We start from the raw sequence: 20398 nt of genomic DNA, 5'->3' as shown, positions 1-20398 counted from the left end.
TATACCATATTTAAACTTTTCATTTACATCAAGTTTTATAGTTTGTCATTATTTTATTTTTTTAAATTCAGTAAAGTGACTCTAATTTATTTTGGGCCAATTTGAGAAATAATTCTAATTTAAATAATTTTTTCAATAAACACCCACTCTCAAGAAAAAAGAGAGTACAATACAACTAATTGATATTTGCCCCTAAAAATCATAATTAAATTAGGCGTTTCTACTTTTGAATAAGTTTTAAGAAAAATATTCATTTTATTTTATATTTTAACTTTCTTTTCTGATATAACTAATTAACATTAAACTTATTTAAATTAAAACTAGTTCAAGAAATGATTAAGTAAACTATTTTTTAGCTTTACTTTTTCCTGATGTCTGTTTGAACTCATTTATTACATATTTATTTTCTACGTAAATATTTAAAATAAAAATTAGTTGCAAAACATTATTGCTTTTGATGACCAAAGCAAAAACAAAAGTTATACGCACAAAAACATTAACATGATCCAAGAACCTTAACGGCGGACACGAAGGTTACCGAGTCCAATGGAATAGTGCGTAAGTAGTTATGAACATTATACATCAGCTTACGGAGACAGTTTTAAAGTAGTCTTTTTCACTTTTCATGTGTGGCCTGACGAACACATGTATCAGAATAGGCAAAAAAAAGACAGACCTGAGAAGGGAAATAGAATCCTACCTGTAAGCGACATGCATAAAACTAAAGGGCTAAAACCAGCCCCGGCCAGACCAACTGCAGCCCCTGAATGGTAGTGATTGAATATTGAGTTATAAATTATTACATCAACATATCACCTTAAGGAGGGCATCTGTTCTAGCATCTAGTCCAGAAAAGTAAACTAGAATATAGGCATTCAGGTCCAAATCTACACATTAAAGGTCACCAACATAGCCTAACATATAACTAGGAACTACAAGTAAAATACAAGAACCTACCATCATAAAGAGTACAACCACCTAAATGAGAACGTGCAGGTTCATCAAATATTGCGACGCATGATGCGGTCTTTCTTTCACACCCTCTACGTAAACCAAAATTACAAGAATAAAAATCTAGAATTCCATTTTCACGAGCGCGTGGGAAGCTTCGGCTGCTCCGTACTGCATCCAATCTTTCGCGCATACAATGGCCTCCACTGTCTCTGGCCGCAAGGAACTTCGATACTGATCCATCTCTTTCACTTTTGTATCAAAGACAGATTCTGGAGGAACACTTGAGACCGGAACAGATAATATATCCCGGGCCATTTTGGAAAGAGTAGGGTACTTGATTTTGTTTAACTTCCACCAACCCAACACGTCAAAGTCCGGAACACGTGGCAACAGTGATTCTTCCAGATACTGGTCCAGTTCAGACTTCGTCTGATGGCTACTGGTTTCCATGATGTAGACATCAAAATCTGTTAATCCATTATCTGACAACAGAGTTCCTCCTGGAGACCCCTCTGTCTTCACATGGCTTCCAGCATCTTCTGCATAAGCAGGGGTCAGTGGCAGGGGAAGGGTCACATACTCGTGGAACAGCTCATGAATCCCATCATCAACAATCTTGACATATACATGGGCATCCTCGCCATAGATTTTTGTGAAACTAAACTCAACAAGCTTCATCTTGAAACGAGGATCCATAACTACTGCAATTGCCAAAACCAGACTACAATCTTTCCAGTACTTGTCAATTTTTTGTTGCATGGGTTTCGTAAGGTTGCTGATGAAAGGATCCTCATTCACAACAGCTCGAGACAGATCCAGCTGCAACTTCCAAACTTCATGGAAAAAGGTGACAATAGTGGGATGAGTTGCTGTGGTAAGAATGTTTGCTGCATCAAAAAGGGGCTTTAAGTACGTGCAGAGGGTCTCAATCAACTTCCAATCTTGCATTGATGGGGCACCCTTGTAATCAGGATCAGAAGTGTCCAAACAAGAAAACACTTCCTTAAGTTCAGAAGCTGCCACCAGCATCTGATATGTAGTATTCCATTGGGTTTGGTCATCAATAAAAAGGTTCCTTTCACTGGGGACCTGAAGATGCTGCTTGAGCTCCAGGAACTTTTCCTCATGTGAATCTGAAGTCTTCACATATTTTACACTGTCTCTGATCTTTTTTACGACAAGATGCACCGAGCTCAACAGTTCATTTGCAACATTGCTGAAGGTTCGGGAAATGCAATTTCCTACCAGCAGCTGCCCATTGAGGATAAGTGGATTCTTTACAGAGAGTAATGGTCTGAGATTCCCAAGGGCAACTTCACTTGGAGTCTGATCACAAGTGATAGAAAACAGCCTGCCATCCAAATTCCAATCAGAAATGCAAACAGATACAGCATGGCTGAGAGCAGAGTCAGAATTAGGATATGGTTCCATCACAACATTAAGAATTCTCCTCTGCAACTTCCAATCACTATCAACAAAATGTCCAGTTATAAACACATATCCTACAGATTGGCTTGAGGTCCAAACATCCAGTGTCAAACACAAACGTCCAGGTAATCCCTCAAAATACTTCATAACACACTGCTTTTCCATCAGGTAAGTTGCAACACAATCTCCTTGAACCGTGTTAAATGTTACCATATTGAACTGGGGCTGCAGGTTTTGGACAAATGCAACAAATCCCGGATGCTCAACCATGTGAAGGGGGTAATCATGCATAATGATCATCCTAGCAATCTCATGGCGGCAACGATCTTGATCAAAAATTATGTAAGGAGTATTAGGGGACCTATAACGTCGCTTTGGTGCACTGCTAGCATTGCCAGCATCACTTCCCCTTGAACGTGGAGTATACGGACTGAATTGGTTATGATCTTGGCTACGCAAAAGAGCTGGGCATGTCCCCTTGGCAATGTGGCGTTTAAGGTGACTAGTACCAGCAACCTTTGAACCAGTACTGTAAGCAAAACTTTGCTTGCATTGCTTGCAGCATGCTCTTCTACATCCAGGACTGACTGTTTCTATGGTGAAGTGTTCCCAGACTATAGACTTCTTTTTTCTCCTCTTGCTTGGCTGAGTTTCCGGAGTAGGTTCCTCACTGTTCAATGGAGTTTCAGCATTGACTATCTCATAGCTGGGTATGTTGCTAGCGTTGACTATCTCATAGTGTGGTTGAGAATTGACTAACTGATTGTCGAGCAGTGTTTCACTATTTTGCAGCCCATAGTGTGGCAACAAATGAGAATTGCCCATGTGTTCATGGGACAATGCCTCAGAGTGAGCTAGTTCATGGTTGGCCACTGCCTCAGAATGGTGCATATGACTGTTGGGCAGTGTATCATACTGTGCAAGATGATTATGAGGTATCGGTTTGATGTCTATGAGATGACTGTCTGGCAGTGGTTCAGAAGTAGGCAGTGAATCAGAATTGGGCAGTGGTTCAGGTTGAGGCAGCTGATCTTCAGGAATCATATGTAGATTAGTAAAATGATGATTCTGAGAAAGAGATTCAGGATGAGAGAGCTGATTGTTGGGATCAGCTGCAGAATGTACCGTCTCATTTTCAGACGAAGCTTCAGACATTATCACATCATTGCCGGTCTGTGCCTCATGTATGACAATCTCATTGCTGGTCTGTGCCTCGTGTATGACAATCTCATTGCTGGGCTGTCTCTCAGGTATGACCGTCTCACTGCTGGGCTGTGAGTCAGATACCATTGGCTCACTGTTGGGCTGTGCATCTGACATGATTACATCATTGCTGGGCTGAGATTCAGAAGTAATCATCTCATTGCTTTGCTGTGCTTCAGATAAAAATGCCTCATTACTTTGCTGATTTTCAGATAAAACTGCCTCATTGCTTTGCTGTGTTTCAGATAAAACTGCCTCTTTGTTTTGCTGTATTTCAGATAAAACTGCCTCTTTGCTTTGCTGTATTTCAGATAAAACTGCCTCACTGCTTTGCTGTGTTTCAGATAAAATTGCCCCATTGATTTGCTGTGTTTCAGATAAAACCGCCTCGTGGCTTTGCTGTGTTTCTGATAAAACTGCCTCGTGGCTTTGCTGTGTTTCTGATAAAACTGCCTCATGGCTTTGCTGGGTTTCAGATAAAACTGCTTCATCGCCTTGCTGGGTTTCAGATAAAACTGCCTCGTCTCTTTGCTGGGTTTCAGATATAACCACCTCATCTCTTTGGTCAGTTTCAGGTAAAACCACCTCATTGTTTTGCTCTGCTTCAGGTAAAACCACCTCATTGTTTTGCTCTGCTTCAGGTAAAACCACCTCATTGTTTTGCTCTGCTTCAGGTAAAACCACCTCATTGCTGCGCTGCGTTTCAGATACAACCACATCATTACTGGTCTGATGTCCAGAATCTACCACGCCATTACTTGGAAGTGCCTCAGAATTGACCAGCTGGTTGTTTGATGGTGACTCAGACACAGGCTTCTGGTCAACGGGAGCTTCAGAACTAACAAGCTTATCATCAGCTGCAGCTTCAGAGCTTTCTGATGGATTCTTGAATGGTGCTACAGAATCAACATGCTGATCGTTGTGTGGGCCCTCATCATTGCTTGATAGGTTGTTGGGTTGTGTCTCAACATTCTCCAACTCACTGCTAGGAGGTTCTTCTGCACTGGGCAACGTATCTCCATTTTTATTGCCACTAGAAGCCTGGATTTCAGATGCTGGAAGTACTTTGTTAGGCTCTGCCTGGAAATTGGAGAGATCCTTATCAGGCTGAGGCTCGGAAATTTCCACACTATGGTCAGACTGATTTTCCGAATTTACCAGATCATTGCTGGGTTGAAAATCAGTACTGACAGGTGCATTTTTCACATCAGGGGTCGCAACCACCTTATCTTCTTCAACAGTAACCATATTCTATTTTGATATATACCTTCCTGCTTCACCTAGAAATAAAATTGCTAATTAATGGTAACTTCCCACCAGGAAATGTTTTCCAAACAGATACATTAATACAATACTATAGATATGAAGAGAACATGAGATCCCTGTCCTATCAGATATCAACACTCCCGTGCAAAATATACAGGATTTAAACTAACAACAATAAACAAACATTACAGTTGTCTGCATAAGTGACACCTTGGAGAGCCAAAGAGCAAGCAAGAGAATTAAAAAGCAATAAAGTATATATAGCATTCATTTACGTCGCGCAGTTAAGAAAGGGAGAAGTGAAGGCCAAAACTAAGCACCTGTTTAACATGTGCGTATAAGATTGAGTTGAGAATACAAGACATAGTGTATAAACAACTGAATTTCAAAGTGAAGTTTCAAAAGAAGGTTGTACACTAGTGCCAATAACAACAAAATGGATGAAACAGCATATCAGTATTGCACCCAGCGTCCTATTTTGCTGGCACGATCATGGTTTAAAGACTTTATGGAAGGCCCTTCGTCTTACTACTGTTCTGCATCCTACTTTGTGTAAGAATCAAATGGCCCAACTGATAGTCCACAGCCATCCTACTACATACAACTCTTTAATATTCAGTGAGCCTATAGGCCTGGGTTAAATCAACCACTGTCGACGAACTCAAAGAAGGCACGGGCCCACAGTTGGGTCCAGCTCAATCACAACAATACGAAGTGAATGAACAACATTCATCAGTGAAAGAAGCTCATAGCAGATTCCCTCCATCAACCATAGCTCACAGAGCCCACACAAACTATGTACAAAGTCAAACTAAAAGTCAAAGATGGAACATCAGATCTCTAATGGTATACCACTGCAAAAACTGTCAAGGACGACAGATAATACCGAAAAAACAAAAACACAGTCCAGATCAGGAACTCCATCACAGAAATGGCCAATCCAGTGACACGAAACTGAAGAAACACCACCGAGATCGACAAATCAAAGCATAAAACGCAAAACAGGAAACCTAATTACAGGCAAAAACGACTGGTCGCACAATAAAAGCAATATCGAAAGGGTTTGGCCGGAAGAAAAAATTGAAAAGAGAGAAATCGAAGTGTTAGGGTTGGGAGGTACCAGATATATATATATATACGTGAAGAGGATTGGAGTGTGAAAAGCGGATCCGGAGCGGAAAGCGAGGCCTTAGGCTCACCGGAGTGAGATCTAGGGCTTTGCAGAGAGGAGAGAGAAAGAGAGGGCTCACCGGAGAGAGATGGAGATTGGGCCTGGTAGCGAACCCGAGGAGCTAATTGGACCTTGGAGTTGCAGGGTTTCTGATATTTGGAACGTGGTTCGTACAACAGGTTCGGGAGATAAGGTTTTTCTCAAACACATTTAAAATAGGGCAAATCTGTTGGATTTGGAGTTTGGACTTTTGAGGTCCATTATTATTATTTATCGAATTCAATTCATTTTATTTCTCTCTTTTTTTTTATTCTCTTTTCTTTCTTGCTTACTTTCTCGTCATCACACCACCACGCCACACCACACCACCCCGTTTGATATGAAATAGGAGAATGCGAACGGACCACAAGCTCCTAGCCCACCCCTTGACGAATACAGAAAAAGTGGTTTTTATATTTACTTGGTGAATGGGGTTTTGATGAGATAGGAGCGTACGTGTAGGGCGTGCGTGCGAGTGAATAGCCCACCCAATGAAGTGGACTATTAATCAGGTGAGGGCCCCCCTCGCTTTGCTTCCTTTCTTAGCCCAATCATCTTTTCTCAACCCTTCATCGCACTTCCTTTGCACTCATCAATTCGATCCAACTACCAATCTCACTACCCTTGCATTCTTATTTTCCCCCTTCCACCCCCTAAATCTCGCATCATACTTTTTCAATAACAAACAATTCGTTAATTTTGAATTCAATTTTGAGTTTCATTTTGGATGATAAAGAAAGACTCATGGGCCTTGCGACCGATATAAACAACAATCAACTTAAAAATACAACTCAATTAATATGAATAAATGTATTATATAACTAGTATACAGTATTTCACATAAATCATTTTGATCATTTCAAATTTCAAGAACAATTATCAAAAATAGCTTACTCCTTCTATTTCAATTTAACTTAAATCAAAATACTAACTCTAATTCTCATATCAAAATTAGACCTTAACTAAAAATGTATTTTACTATCATATGCAATTATACCAATTGTAATTCAATATGATTATAAATATTTGAAGCTCTCATTCAAACCTAACATGTAATTTTCAACTCATCCACAACAAAATTTGCAACTCAATCAATTTTTAACAAGATATTATTTCACTAGTAATTCACCTTATCAAAAGCTTAATAATATTCCAAAAAAATAATCTCTTACCTTAATTCACGTGTTATAATGAATTGCTACGAAAAATAATAAAAATTATCAAAGTCTTTGTCAAAATATATAATTCACAAACTAAACATATATTACATACCTAATATAACATAGATTTCAAATCTATTCAATTTTTTATGTCATATGCATTAGTGAAATTCCTTGATTGAATTTTTATTGGTCATAACTAATCCTCACTAGATCATCCTCTCACTAATACTCTTCTTTGACCATGAAAAGAATAAGAATTAGTTAACTAAAGAGAAGTCAACAACTCAACACAATTATAATTTATCTTTTTTCTAAGAAACGTCTCTGGACTAAAATTGGGCTTTACAAAAAGAGGACAATAAAAAATAATTAAAATATTTTTTTAAGTAAATATAAAATAATAAAAATATATAGCATCTCATAACAAAATATTGATTTGATGAGTGACCCTTGCTCAAACTAACAAAATTTTATTATATACAAATTTTGAACTTATATTATTAAGTTTCAAAATGTTTCAAAATACATTATAACTTACATGTAGACAAATATATTGTAAAATAATGTTGGTCTTGTCACTTGTGGATGTATTTTCTGTGGGAGTATGGGAGAGTTTATTAGTGTTTTATTTGCGTTTTTTGAAGTTCATACTATTATAATTGTTGAGTTTTATGGTGTTATACATGCTATGGAGGAAACTAAAAAGACGAAGCTTAATAATGTATAACTTGAATGTGATTCTGCCTTGGTTTGTGATGTATTTATTAGTAGGACTAATGTTCCATAGATGTTTCGTAATGGATGAAATATTTATCTTAATTACTGTGGGAAAATCAGGTTTAGGATTACTCATATTTCTCGTGAAGAAAATGTGTGTGCTGATAAGTTAACTAATTTATGATTTATTCATAGAGAATAATTCCATTGGTACAATAAGCTTCTATGTAGTCTGCTCTTATAATTATTTATGAATAGGTATAGTCTACATATGTATCGTTTTTGTTAACATATAAGTTTTAGTATAGTCCCCCCATATTTTTTGTATTTTCTTTCTTTTTTCTTTTTTTAATAATATTTTTTTCATGTAATGACAGATAATTGTTGTAACTTGAGGTGTCAACCTCCATAGCTAAGATGTCAAGTTGCATAGTGATGCCTAAGATGAAAGTTTTTATAAAAAAAAACTAATATATTATTATTGTTCATCCACATATCCATAATATTTACTTATGTACAAAATATAATCATAATATGTTATCATACAAGCAATAAACAAAAGGATAAGTTGTTTGAGTTTAAAGAATGATATTATAAACAATGAAAGGTTATATAATCTCTTCACAACCACACAGATTCATATGTACAATAATAGATCATATGTGGATCTATGTAACAAAAAAAAAATTCACTAAAGAATATCTATTGACGCTTCTTGATCAACTTGTATTAAGCAAGTCATATTAGAAATTGAAACCTTTACCATTTAAGCATAATTAGTTTCAAAGGTTCAATTTAAGTTTAAGACATCCAAAATTTAGAACTCATAACATTTGAGATGTGCAAAAAATTATTCTTTAACTTTTCAATACTTTAGGTTTTAATATATGTTATTTAAATACTTAATATTAATATATGTGGTTTAAACACTTGATGTAATCAATATATCTCTTTATATATATCTCCCTACTTAATACACAAAGTCAATCCAATCAATGGTGCACATGTCATCCTATATTTGTGACCTCAAATTTCATACATTTCATTCATATAAATCGTTTAAATTATACTTATTCCATCATGAAAAAAATACTAAAAAAATTAACAATTCACCTACATCACACTACAACAATATTAAGTATAATATGTTGCTAAAATGTAACAATTTATGCATTTATAATTATTTAAAGTTTAGAAAAAACTACTTTTACTCAACCACAAATTTTGCTTGCTAAACAAATTAAACACGTGTTTAAATTTGCTCAACCATTAATTTTGCTTGCTCAACAAGCAACCTGCCCAAAATGACTTGTTAGTCGCACAACAAACAAAACTCTTAAGTTTTAACTAAAATGATTTTTTTCACGTTGATTTTATGGTCGTCCAAAAACTAAACCTTTGAAATTTTCAAATAAATAAATTCCGCTTAGCAAATAAAATGGTCTTCCAACAACAATTGTACATAAATTAATTATGCGAAAATTCATAAATGATGCCAAAACTTATAATTCTAACTAGATTCAAATGCTTAACTTCATTAGACAAAACTTAACTTCTAGAATCATATTATTCCACACAACATAAATAATATAAAGTACGATCTACAATCCAAAACAAAACAATAAATTCTTAAAATGAACTTATAACACAAATGTTCAATTAATATATTACAATACAATATTTATCGAATTCTAATACTCTTAACAAATCACAATTTTCACCGAAATGGTTTTTTTCTACATGCATAGTTATTAAATCAATTTAAAAATCTCTTTAAATTTTCTCTCAACCCTAACAATGTATTGTAAGTCCTATGTTTTCAAAATAAAACAAGTATAATTAAATTTTATATTCAGATTGAATAATATAAAAACTCATATTGGAACTAAATTTATCATTTACTTCAAATTTCACACTAACAAGTTGATAAATTCACTTTATTCGTCAACCAAACTAAGATACATATCTATCACAACAAGAAAAAGAAATAAAGGATTTTCATAACAAAAGACACTCAGTTTTAAAAACTAATTGAGTGATCTTACCAAAGAGAAAAAGATAAAAACTGAAGAATAAATTTTTTTGGAATGGCTTCTCGCTTCCATCATCATTTTCTCTTTAGTGTTTTGTTCGTTGCTTTGGATCTAACTGTAGTAGGAGAACCAGATTCAGAACCAGCACTAGATGATGGAATATCAATTGATCCAATATCAACAGCAAACTGCATAGACAGTTGCACTCCAGGTTGAAGGCACGCTTGCTTAGGATTCAACATTAAAGATAGTTTCTGTTTCCCGAATGGAAATCGATATCAATGTTGTTCTCTATGATTAACTTATACTTCTCTTATGTCTATTTTATAAAACTTCAATAAAATATGTTTCAATTTTTTTAAAAAAAACTAATTGAGTAGAACTCACTCCCTAGTGAATTTTTTTAAAAAACATGAGAACTAAGGTAAAAAATTTAAGTAAATGTTGAAGGAAAAAAACACTTACTAGAAAAAAGTTACATACATAATGGAAAGAGAATGATAGAGTTTTAGAGTATCCACTGGAATAATTTAGTGTCAACCAACTATTTCGTAAAAACAAGACTCAAACAAATTCTAAATAAAAGAAAAATAGAAAGATAATCACTTTTAAAAATCTCATTAAGTCTTTTAAAAACTTCAATCAAGAATGAAAAAAAGAAAGAGAAAGAAAGGATAAGATTTTTAAAAAAAACTATAATTCACTATAATTCTCTAACTCACATCCCACATTTATCTACGTAACTCTAATCTTATATAGCAAATTCATCTATTTGGATCTCCTTGTGAAACTGTTATTTTTGTAATCTATATACTTTCACATTTTATATATTGAAGCAATTAAAATTAACTGAAGCTTAAGCCCATGGCTTTTAGTTTGCACGACCTTACATAATAAAATCACCAATTCCATCATTATTTTCAACAAAGTTGTCATCCTTTTTATTCTATTATTAAATTTATAATATCTTAAAATATTTTTAATTAACTTTAAAATAATGTAAGAATAATATTTACTTAAGTAAGCATTATATATTTATTATCTTAATCAGTGTAACGATTCAAATAGAATATTAAAAATAATAGAATAACTAATATAAACAGTGTAATGGTTAAAACTAACAACATAATATATATATATATATATATAAAAACTCAATATATAATAAGAAGCAAACCTATCATATATAAGTATCGGTATTCTTAAAGTATAATGTTGAAGTAGTAATGGATGTCTTAAATATTTCAAATAGTGTAATATAAAAATACAAGAACATAATTAATGAAACGAAAATATATATAAAAAATGTTATCTATCATTTCCGTGTCTTGTATAATATAGGGCTAAAAGAAGAAAAATATTTCGTATATAAAAAAATTAAAATAATAAAAGTTTTATCTTGTAAGTGGAACAAGAACAAAGTTATATCTTACGCAGAAAAAGGTAAAAACGAAGGAAATTTAATTATTATATTTTAAAAAAGAAAAGAAAAATACAAAATAAAAGACTTAACTAGAAGTTAGAGATTTAAGAAGTGTTATTTAAAGTAACATATGAATAAATGTTCCAAGTTACTTAAAAAGCATGCAAAAACTATTAAAGATATGTTAGACGGACTAACTGAAAATAAAAGAAGTTAGTTAGTAATAAAAATAGATAATTGATAATTTAGAGTTATTGACTATTATCTTTTAAAATAACTGAAATGAAAAAAATAATATATTTTAAGTGATATTATATACCAAAATGAATTTTATTAATTAAAATATATGTTATTGTTTATGATTTGATTTTTTTTTTAATTTAAAACTCTTATAATTTTTACTTATATATAAATTATTTTAATTATATTGATTAATTTCAATATTATATTTGTATGGTATTATATATTCTACTATTAATCTTATATAATATCTTCCAATATTTCAATGAAGTTTAAAATATAAGAAAAACCTCGGACGGTAAATAAGACAATGTTGATAAAAATATATTTTGGCATTGATGATTTGTTTTTTTATTTCATTTTAAACTCTGGTAATTTTACTCATAGATAAAATATTTTAATTACATTGTGTAATCTCAATATTATATATTTTGTTCATATTGCATATTCTATTATTAATCTTATTATGCAATATTTTTAAATTTTTTTTTTCTAATAGGGAGATGAGACCTAGAGAACTATTGAAATCTTTTTCTTTTTTTTTTGACTCTCAGTCTCGGGTGAATATCGAATGGGGGTACCTGCAGAAGGCACTTCGACGTCCAAGTCAGTAAAGCGGGTGATCGGCACTCAACACTCAGTAGGTGCACAATAATAAATGACGTACCTTTCTCCTTGAAATGTGTGCTATTTATATTATTTTAATGGACTTACCTTATTAGGTCTGATTAGTGGAATGGATCACACTTATGGATGCATTACCTAATCCTTAATGACAGATTAACTTCATTGACCTTGATTTGAATTTTAATAGATTTATGTGTCGGTCGACCGGACCGTCTGTGGTGGTTTCCCTAATCTCGATCAGATTTCCATTATATCAGTTAGGTAGACGAATCTCGGTGTCACTTGAGACAATTTTAATCAAGTATAAAAAATCATACTTAGGTAAATCTAATGTGATCGTACTGTTTTTTGTTGTGTTTAAAATTGAATAAAATAAAATATGCTTTATTTGAAAAGGGTTAAATATAGTTTTGACAAGTATCATATAGAAACTCAAATATAAAAAGTTATAAACGGCCAATGTTTTTCTAAAAAATGTTTCTTTAAATAGAATTTTAAGAAACAGGACAAACTATTAAAACAAATATTTATCACACAATTTATAATATCAATCAATTTTTTTCGTCATTAAAAAGATTGACTTTTTTTTTACCTTTTAAATCAAATCATAATAAAAATATATGTTACTTAATAACAATATTTAAGTCTTTGTGATCCTTCTTTAAAATTATACTTCTATTACATATTAAAAAACAATATAAATAATCTAATATAAAACACATGTTCCAATTGAAAATCAAGTTTATTCTTACCATCCAACTTCATTATCACACCATGTTATATATCCTCTATAAAAAAAATGTAGAACACAAATATTTGGGGTCTGGGTTGATTTGATTTAAAAGTTTCAAACTTTAAATTGATCCAATTTGTTTGATTAAGAGAAAAATATCCAAACAAATTTAAAAACATATAATTTTGATTAGTTTTTGGTTTCCTAAATCAAATTTTTGTTTTTTTAGATCAGTTTAGTTTTCAACCCCTTTAATCCCAACAACTAATACATACCCATCATCTCTTATATACAACGACACTTTTAATATTCTAATATAATAATATTTCATATATTGATAAAATATTTAACTAAAATAGAATAGTAAATGAATAGACAGTCCTAGCACACCATCAATCAAAGCCTTTAAAACTCCTACAAAACCAATTCATAAACTTAAAACTGTATCACGATTTTTTTTTTTTAAAACAATCAGTTTTGAAAATGACGAAGAAATACAATTAAAGAAATTAAGATCGAAGATTAGGTAGGAAAAAAGTCTAAATAAAAAAATTAAATAATATTTTAAATTTAGAAAATATGATTGAAAACTAGCATATTCTGATATTTACTGGAAAAATAGGAGACTTGAAATTGTTTACTATTTCTTATTTGATATCTGGGCTATATTAAAACAAGTCTGTAAATGGGCTAGTAATATGAGACTTGGATTTGCATTAGACTTTTGCTTCCTGCACCACATCACTGCACCCAATTTCAGGAGATAAGACGAAAATGCCCTTAAAAAATGGGTACATGTATAAAAATACATTCTGGAGTCCCTTTTCCGGAACACAATAATCTTTTCTGGATCTACTTTTCTGGAATGTATTATTTTCAGTTCCAGATTTTCTTATCGGGAATGAAAATTTGATTTTTGTTTTTGAATTTTTATTTTCAGAACACAATAACTTCTTTCAGATCTACTTTTTTGGAATGCATTATTTTTAATTCCAGATTTTCATTTTCAGAATAAAGGATATTTTCGGATTTTGAAAAAAAAAATGTTGGGTGTAGGAAGTCTTTGCCATTTCAAAATTAACTTTGTAAATGCCACCTTAAATCGTTTTTTTAGTCTTCATCATTTACTCCCCTTTCTTTTAGTAGGCGCCAGTCTTCTTCATCTGGCCGCATTGCATCAATATGGATCAAATAATCCATTGGGTGTACATTCAGAGATGGATCAAATTTCTCTTTACCCTTATTTTTATGTAAAGGATCTAGTAGGTTGGGTAGCTTTTGCTATCTTTTTTTCCATTTGGATTGTCCTCTGACACTGCTTTCCTGGGACTTGCACTTGCTTCTTTTAGAGAAGGCTTGGCTCTATTTATGCTATTTCCATCCACTTGGCTATGACTGTTCTTCCATTCTGAATTGAAAAATACGATTTTTGAAAAGAAAATCCATAATAGGCTCTTTGCATCTTGAAAATGAAAATTTGAAATAGAATTGAAAAAAAAAATCTCATATAGAAAAATATAAATAATATATCACAGAAAAAAATAAAATGTGGAAACATATTCTAAAAAAGAAATTCTGGAAAACAAAAGTCACAAACATATTTCAAAAAGACTATTATGAAAAATTGTTTCAAGAAACCTAATCTAGAAAGGTGTTTTAGAAACAAAATCCAAAATTTTATTTCAGAATACGTTCTGACCTCCACCCACACCCCTACTTAGAAACTGAAGAGGATATTTTTATCATTTTACATCATAGGGTGCACCTTAGAATTGATTGGGTGCAGGAAGAAAAGGCCTTTGCATTATTTTGCTAGATGGGCTTCCCTGATTTTGGGCCTCTTGATTTCAAAGAAAAGCCTATGTCTAAATTTTGAAAACTTATTTTTAATATAAGAAAAATTTAAATTATCTTTATCAGTTCTGGTTGAGACGGGATCCCAATCCAATCACAAAATGGGTTCAGACCATTTTTTTCAATATTGAGTTAAGCTGACATATTCTGAAACCATTAAATTTATAACGGAAAATATTAAAACATTTTGTAAATACAATTATTATTTTAATATATATTAGTTAAATTAGAAATTATTAATAAGTAAATGTATAATTTAAAAAAAGACATGTTTCCATGAGATCCTCCCTAAATAGGGTTTGGGTTTAACTTCTTAAACTTCTTTTTCTTTTATTTTTTTTAAATAAAACTTGTATATAATTTTTTAGATATTTTTCCATCCTATTTTTAATTAATTGAATAATGTATATTTTTTTATCCATATTTTTGTTATGTGAATTATCATAATTCTAATTTAAGAACAATTCAAATAACACTTACAAATTTATTTATTTTTTTTAAAATCGATTTTTTATTTATTTTTACTAATATGATTTCTATTATATATATATCATTATCTTTTTAAAGAAAAACTTTTTTTTTAAATGAAACATTTGATTTAGATAATTATTTTATATTTCTTTTTCTCCTTAATCCTCCATTTTCTGTTTAAAAATATGCAGAAGCATACACAGATTTTTATTTTAAAATATGAAGAAAATAATAATAATAATATCAAGGTAATGATTGGAAAATTATTTTCAACTTTCGTTATCGGTCAATGCATGACTTAAGGTTGATCAATGACCTAACGTGGTACTACTGTTGATCTACCAATGAAAATTCACCAACACGTGCATCACTCTATTTTTTTATTTTTATTTTTATATTCTGATAGCTAAGCCATTAACTGAACCAATTAACTTTGAAATATGTTTTTACATCACATTTTTTATTATTTTTTAAAACGGAAACAAGATAAAACGAAGAAACCAAATCACAAAGATATAAATGCAATTTTGACATCTCTAATTTCATCTTGCAAGAAGATTTTGTTATCTTATTTGGAAGCATGAAAAAAAAAGTCACAGGAGTCCTTAGCCATGGCACAAAAATTCTTTGACCTGGGTCACCAAATGAAATCAAATGCTTCTTGATGAAGGGTTAGAATTGTCAAAGGCTCCTCTACCTAAAATGAAGGTACCTTTATAAAATTACCAGGGAAAGAGTGTATTCTACAAACAAGAACCTTATATACACCCTTATAAGTTACATTGCAAAAAGAAAGTTTTATGGCTGAAACTCTTTAAATCGTAAGAGGTGGTCTTGTTTAGAATTAATACAATAAATGTCTCAAGTAAAGGTCTACCAGCATAACAAGAATTTTTCTTTAACAGTTCTACAGAACTACTTGTCCACAATGTCTAGAATTTCAAAAGAAAAATAAAAATAAAAGTTTATGACAACTTTTCTAACTTTTTTTTTTACACTGTGTTTGTTTATGAGAGAGTATTTTTCAAGTGGATAAAATTGAAGGTGATTTGTAAAGAAAAAAAACAAATTTGCAAGGGAAAATCATGTTCAGGTCCTTTGCGTAAGACAAGTAGTCTCTTCCACCCCACTTTCTTTTATTTTTCTTATCTCTCCCCTTTCTTTATATCTCTTCCTCTTCCTTCTCTTCCATACTCATTTATTTCAAAATCTGATCACACTTGCTGTAGCTGAGGAGTTAGAATACATTTTTATCCGAGCAGAATTTCAAATATAATAAATTCATTTTACTCTAAACATCTTTTGTTCTCTATCTTTCTTTATGATTTAAGGTTTAGGGTTTCAGGTAAGAGAAATTAATTTAACTTTCAATAGTACCCTAGACTATAAGACTTGAATGTGGAGAGACGTGGTTCCAAGTTTCAATTTCTCTTGTAAGGATGTTATTTGATGGAATTGTTTGATTTTATGTTGTGTGAACATATATAAATATTATATTTTGATAGTTTAGAAATCAAATATTATTTTTTATGTTGGCATGGTTCTGAATGTTTGAATTTTTAAATGTTATGTGATTGAATGATAAGTATTGTACGTGAATGATAAAAATTGTATGAAATTGATGATGCATTTGGGATAATGTATGAATTATTGTTTAATGTTACATTAAGTATGAAAAACTTATTTAATGTGATCCTCTAACTTTACTGATGATCTAAGTCACATAGTCACATACACTAAGATATTAGGTTGTGAGAAGTTGATGAGAGAATTCACACACCGGATTCCACTGTAAACACTCGATATTGGATGTTTGGACTTACCCTGATCATTGGTGTATGAATTACATGTTAATCTATGGTAAAGACATACTTAATGAGTCTCCTGGAAGACGATAGATCAATGTGTAGTTAATATGATTGAAATGAAATCAATGTATTTGGGATTGAAAGGAAATCAAGGTACTATGATTGTAAATGGAGTCATGTGTAGTCAATATGATTGAAATGAAATCAAAGTAATTTGCATTGAAATGAAATCCAATAATTGTGATTAAAAATAGATTCATGTGTGGTCTATTTGAATGATGTAATTGGTATTGAAATTTACTATGACAACATTTTAATAATTTTGTTATGAATGATTAGTCTGATTGGTTTGTATGAATTAAGTATATTATGAAATTTCTTTTCATTAGCTTACCCTTACATATGTTTGTTGGTGTTGTGAATTGCAATGGTTGTACTATGTATTTTTGTGTTTCAAGAAAGCTACATGTGGTGTTGTTGTGTTTAGAACCCTCGTTATTGGACTTGGTATGAAGATCAACAAGTAAGCTCCCAAACATTCATACTTCCATATATGCGGTTTTATGGGTGGAGTTCATACATAAACTTTTTTTTCCTAGAATAAAAGCGATTCATGCAAACCTGAAACCAATTGATTACGAGAAGGGATAATTGATTATGCTTCAAAATGAAGCACACAATTGAACATTTAGTATAATCAATTATGTGCTTTCTTTTAAAACATAATAGATTATCCCCTCCCATAATCGATTATGCTAAAAGTTTTTTTTTGTGTGTTTTATAATGTTTGTTCTTTCCTCTGCGTGGCTTGGAGTTCCTTTTAATGACATGTATACAATGAATGGAATAATGTATTGTATGTTTTACGGTGACGAAGTAATGTGTTGTTGTATGTTCCTAGTTGTTTTAATGGCGTCCTTATTGTTGTATTTTGATCATCAACGAGTAAGTTGTTGGAGATCCCACATCGACTAGAGATAAGGACATTTCATAATATATAAATGGGTGCAGACCTCAACCCTATGAGCCGGTTTTATGGGGTTGAGTTAGGCTTAAAGTCCACTTCGTAATATGGTATCAGAGCCATTTTGAGCCTATCCTAGCGAGTATTTGTGTTGGACCTATCGTGCCACCCGCTATCGGGCCGCTATCGGACCACCCAAAATATATAGTCCCACGCACGAGCTTCTATCTATCACTCTCGGCGTGAGGGGGGTGTGTTGGAGATCCCACATCGACTAGAGATAAGGACATTTCATAATATATAAATGGGTGCAGACCTCAACCCTATGAGCCGGTTTTATGGGGTTGAGTTAGGCTTAAAGTCCACTTCGTAATATAAGTCTCAAACAATTTCACTTCCGTATATGTGAGCTTCCTTGGCATCATCCATGGTTAGATGAAAGTTATATGGATTAATAGTATAGGTTTCCATCTACAATGAAAAAGAAAAATAGATTGGATGTTGATTTAATAATTTCCTTTAATTATTTGGAATATATGATTAAGTTCAACCCTTGAGATATGTTGTTTGTGTATATGGCAAGTGACATTATATATGCCTTAGAAATAAATAAAATTGGTTATAAAAAGGTCATTGGCGATGTCCAATTATTGGTTGGAATTGGAAAATAGGTTAAGAAACATAAATAAACTTTTTATACATCATCTTGCAATTTTTATTTTGAATTAAAATTTAATTTAAATAATAGTTAAACATGTTTATGTATATATTTTGAAATTATTATACAGTAATTAAGATTAGGGTTTCAACTTTAAAGAAACAGGTAATTTTTTTTTTATATCCTGAAGTTTAACTCAGGAAATATTAATGTTGATACTGAATTTTATGATAAAATATATTAATGAACCACAAAATATTAATTATGATTGTAATTGCATATTTACGTTGATGTTAAATAATTTTGATATAATTTATTTAATTTCAAAATGTTAAATAATATACTTGTTAATTGTATATTTACATTTAAATGAAACAATTATAGTTAAATTTATTTAATTACAAAATATTAAATATTATGAATGTGACATTTTTACATAACACATCAAAAAGATATTTTACATCTGGACAATAGAGACATGATAAGACTCTTACAGGTGTAGAATTTAATTTAATTACACACTTACAACAACAATTAAAATTAAAATATATACAAAAATAAAAATAATTATTATTTTTATGTCATTACTTATAAATTAAATATCTTGTGTATACGACAACTACGAAAAAAAATTGTAGGTGATCTCATATTTTGTCTGCACATTATTGAACAAAATCTTAAAATATCTATAAACCAAGTCCATATAAATAACTAAATTTCTAGCTATATATAATTTTTTGAATAATGTATTTTAAATGTTCTATTAACTTCTTCTTTTTTTATAGAAAGTAATTAAGTTTGAGTGGAATATAATTATTATTAACAACACTCTTTCAATGTTATCACGTTTATATATTTAAGATTGAGTTATAAATGATTGATTAATCTTAAAGAATTATATATTTCCTTTACATTTCTTTTTGTTTTTTAGAAAAAACAGAGATGAGTAAAAATATAGAATGAAAAAAATATCGTGATATTGTCAAACAACATACCAATTAAATACAACCATAATGTTCACCTAAAAAGACTAAAATGACCATTTATCTTCACTTGTTTAACACTTGCTTCACTTGCTTGCTTGATAAAAAAAAATCTTACACTTGTTTAACCATATCAGATTAAAAAAATTCAAATATAAATATTAATGAACTGTGATAAATTTAGTTTCTTAAACTCCACACAAATTCAACTTTAAGAATTTCACAAGAAATTTGACAGACACATTATTTAAAATTTAACTCTTGTATTTAGATTCTATAAAATAGAGTATAGTAATAATCATTCATTAAAGTAACTTTTTTTTTGTTAAATTATTTAAAATGTAAGGATATAGCATTAACTATTATTCACAAACTTCATTTTTTTAAATTCAGCACAAAAATAGAGAAGAAAAGTTAAAACTTTGTGAATGAAATTAGTTAGTTTAATAAAGATTTATGTATGATTTTCCTGAACGTGCTTCTAACCATAATGAATGAGAATGAGAAATGAAATTGGAATGAGAGAGGTAACAGTAGAATAAGGAATGGGAATAAGAAGAGAGAAGAGTAATTGGATAATGGGGAAATGGGAAAGACAAAGTTGTGGGTTAAATCAAAATGACAAACTTTCTCTCATGGTGTCGGGCATGTGTGTTTGGTAGA

At 31.2% G+C, this 20398-nt stretch overlaps 1 protein-coding gene across 5 annotated transcripts; it reads right to left on the bottom strand.

Moving 5' to 3' along the window:
- Positions 1 to 755: 755 nt before the first annotated feature.
- LOC137807566 (zinc finger BED domain-containing protein DAYSLEEPER-like) lies at positions 756 to 6452 on the bottom strand. Of its 5 annotated transcripts, none has more exons than XM_068608261.1 (3): positions 5972 to 6443; positions 4270 to 4865; positions 756 to 4236 (listed from the first exon to the last, which is right to left on the bottom strand). In XM_068608261.1, the coding sequence occupies exons 2-3, from the start codon at positions 4831 to 4833 to the stop codon at positions 1075 to 1077; spliced, it is 3726 nt and encodes a 1241-aa protein (XP_068464362.1). In that variant the 5' UTR covers positions 4834 to 4865; positions 5972 to 6443; the 3' UTR covers positions 756 to 1074. The 5 variants fall into 5 exon arrangements, with proteins under 5 accessions (XP_068464362.1, XP_068464363.1, XP_068464359.1 ...); XM_068608262.1 differs by having other exon boundaries at positions 756 to 4203; XM_068608258.1 differs by having other exon boundaries at positions 756 to 4865; positions 5972 to 6452.
- Between the last annotated feature and the right edge of the window lie 13946 nt (positions 6453 to 20398).

The sequence above is a fragment of the Phaseolus vulgaris genome, chromosome 3 (genome assembly GCF_000499845.2).
Source record: "Phaseolus vulgaris cultivar G19833 chromosome 3, P. vulgaris v2.0, whole genome shotgun sequence".
Lineage (NCBI taxonomy): Eukaryota > Viridiplantae > Streptophyta > Magnoliopsida > Fabales > Fabaceae > Phaseolus > Phaseolus vulgaris.
The sequence above is the reverse complement of the archived record's forward strand: the minus strand, read 5'-3'. Positions and strand labels throughout refer to the sequence as shown.

Bases quoted from the DNA above. Each gene is read 5' to 3' on its own strand.
- LOC137807566 (XM_068608258.1), bottom strand. From the start codon at position 4,833: ATGGTTACTGTTGAAGAAGATAAGGTGGTTGCGACCCCTGATGTGAAA.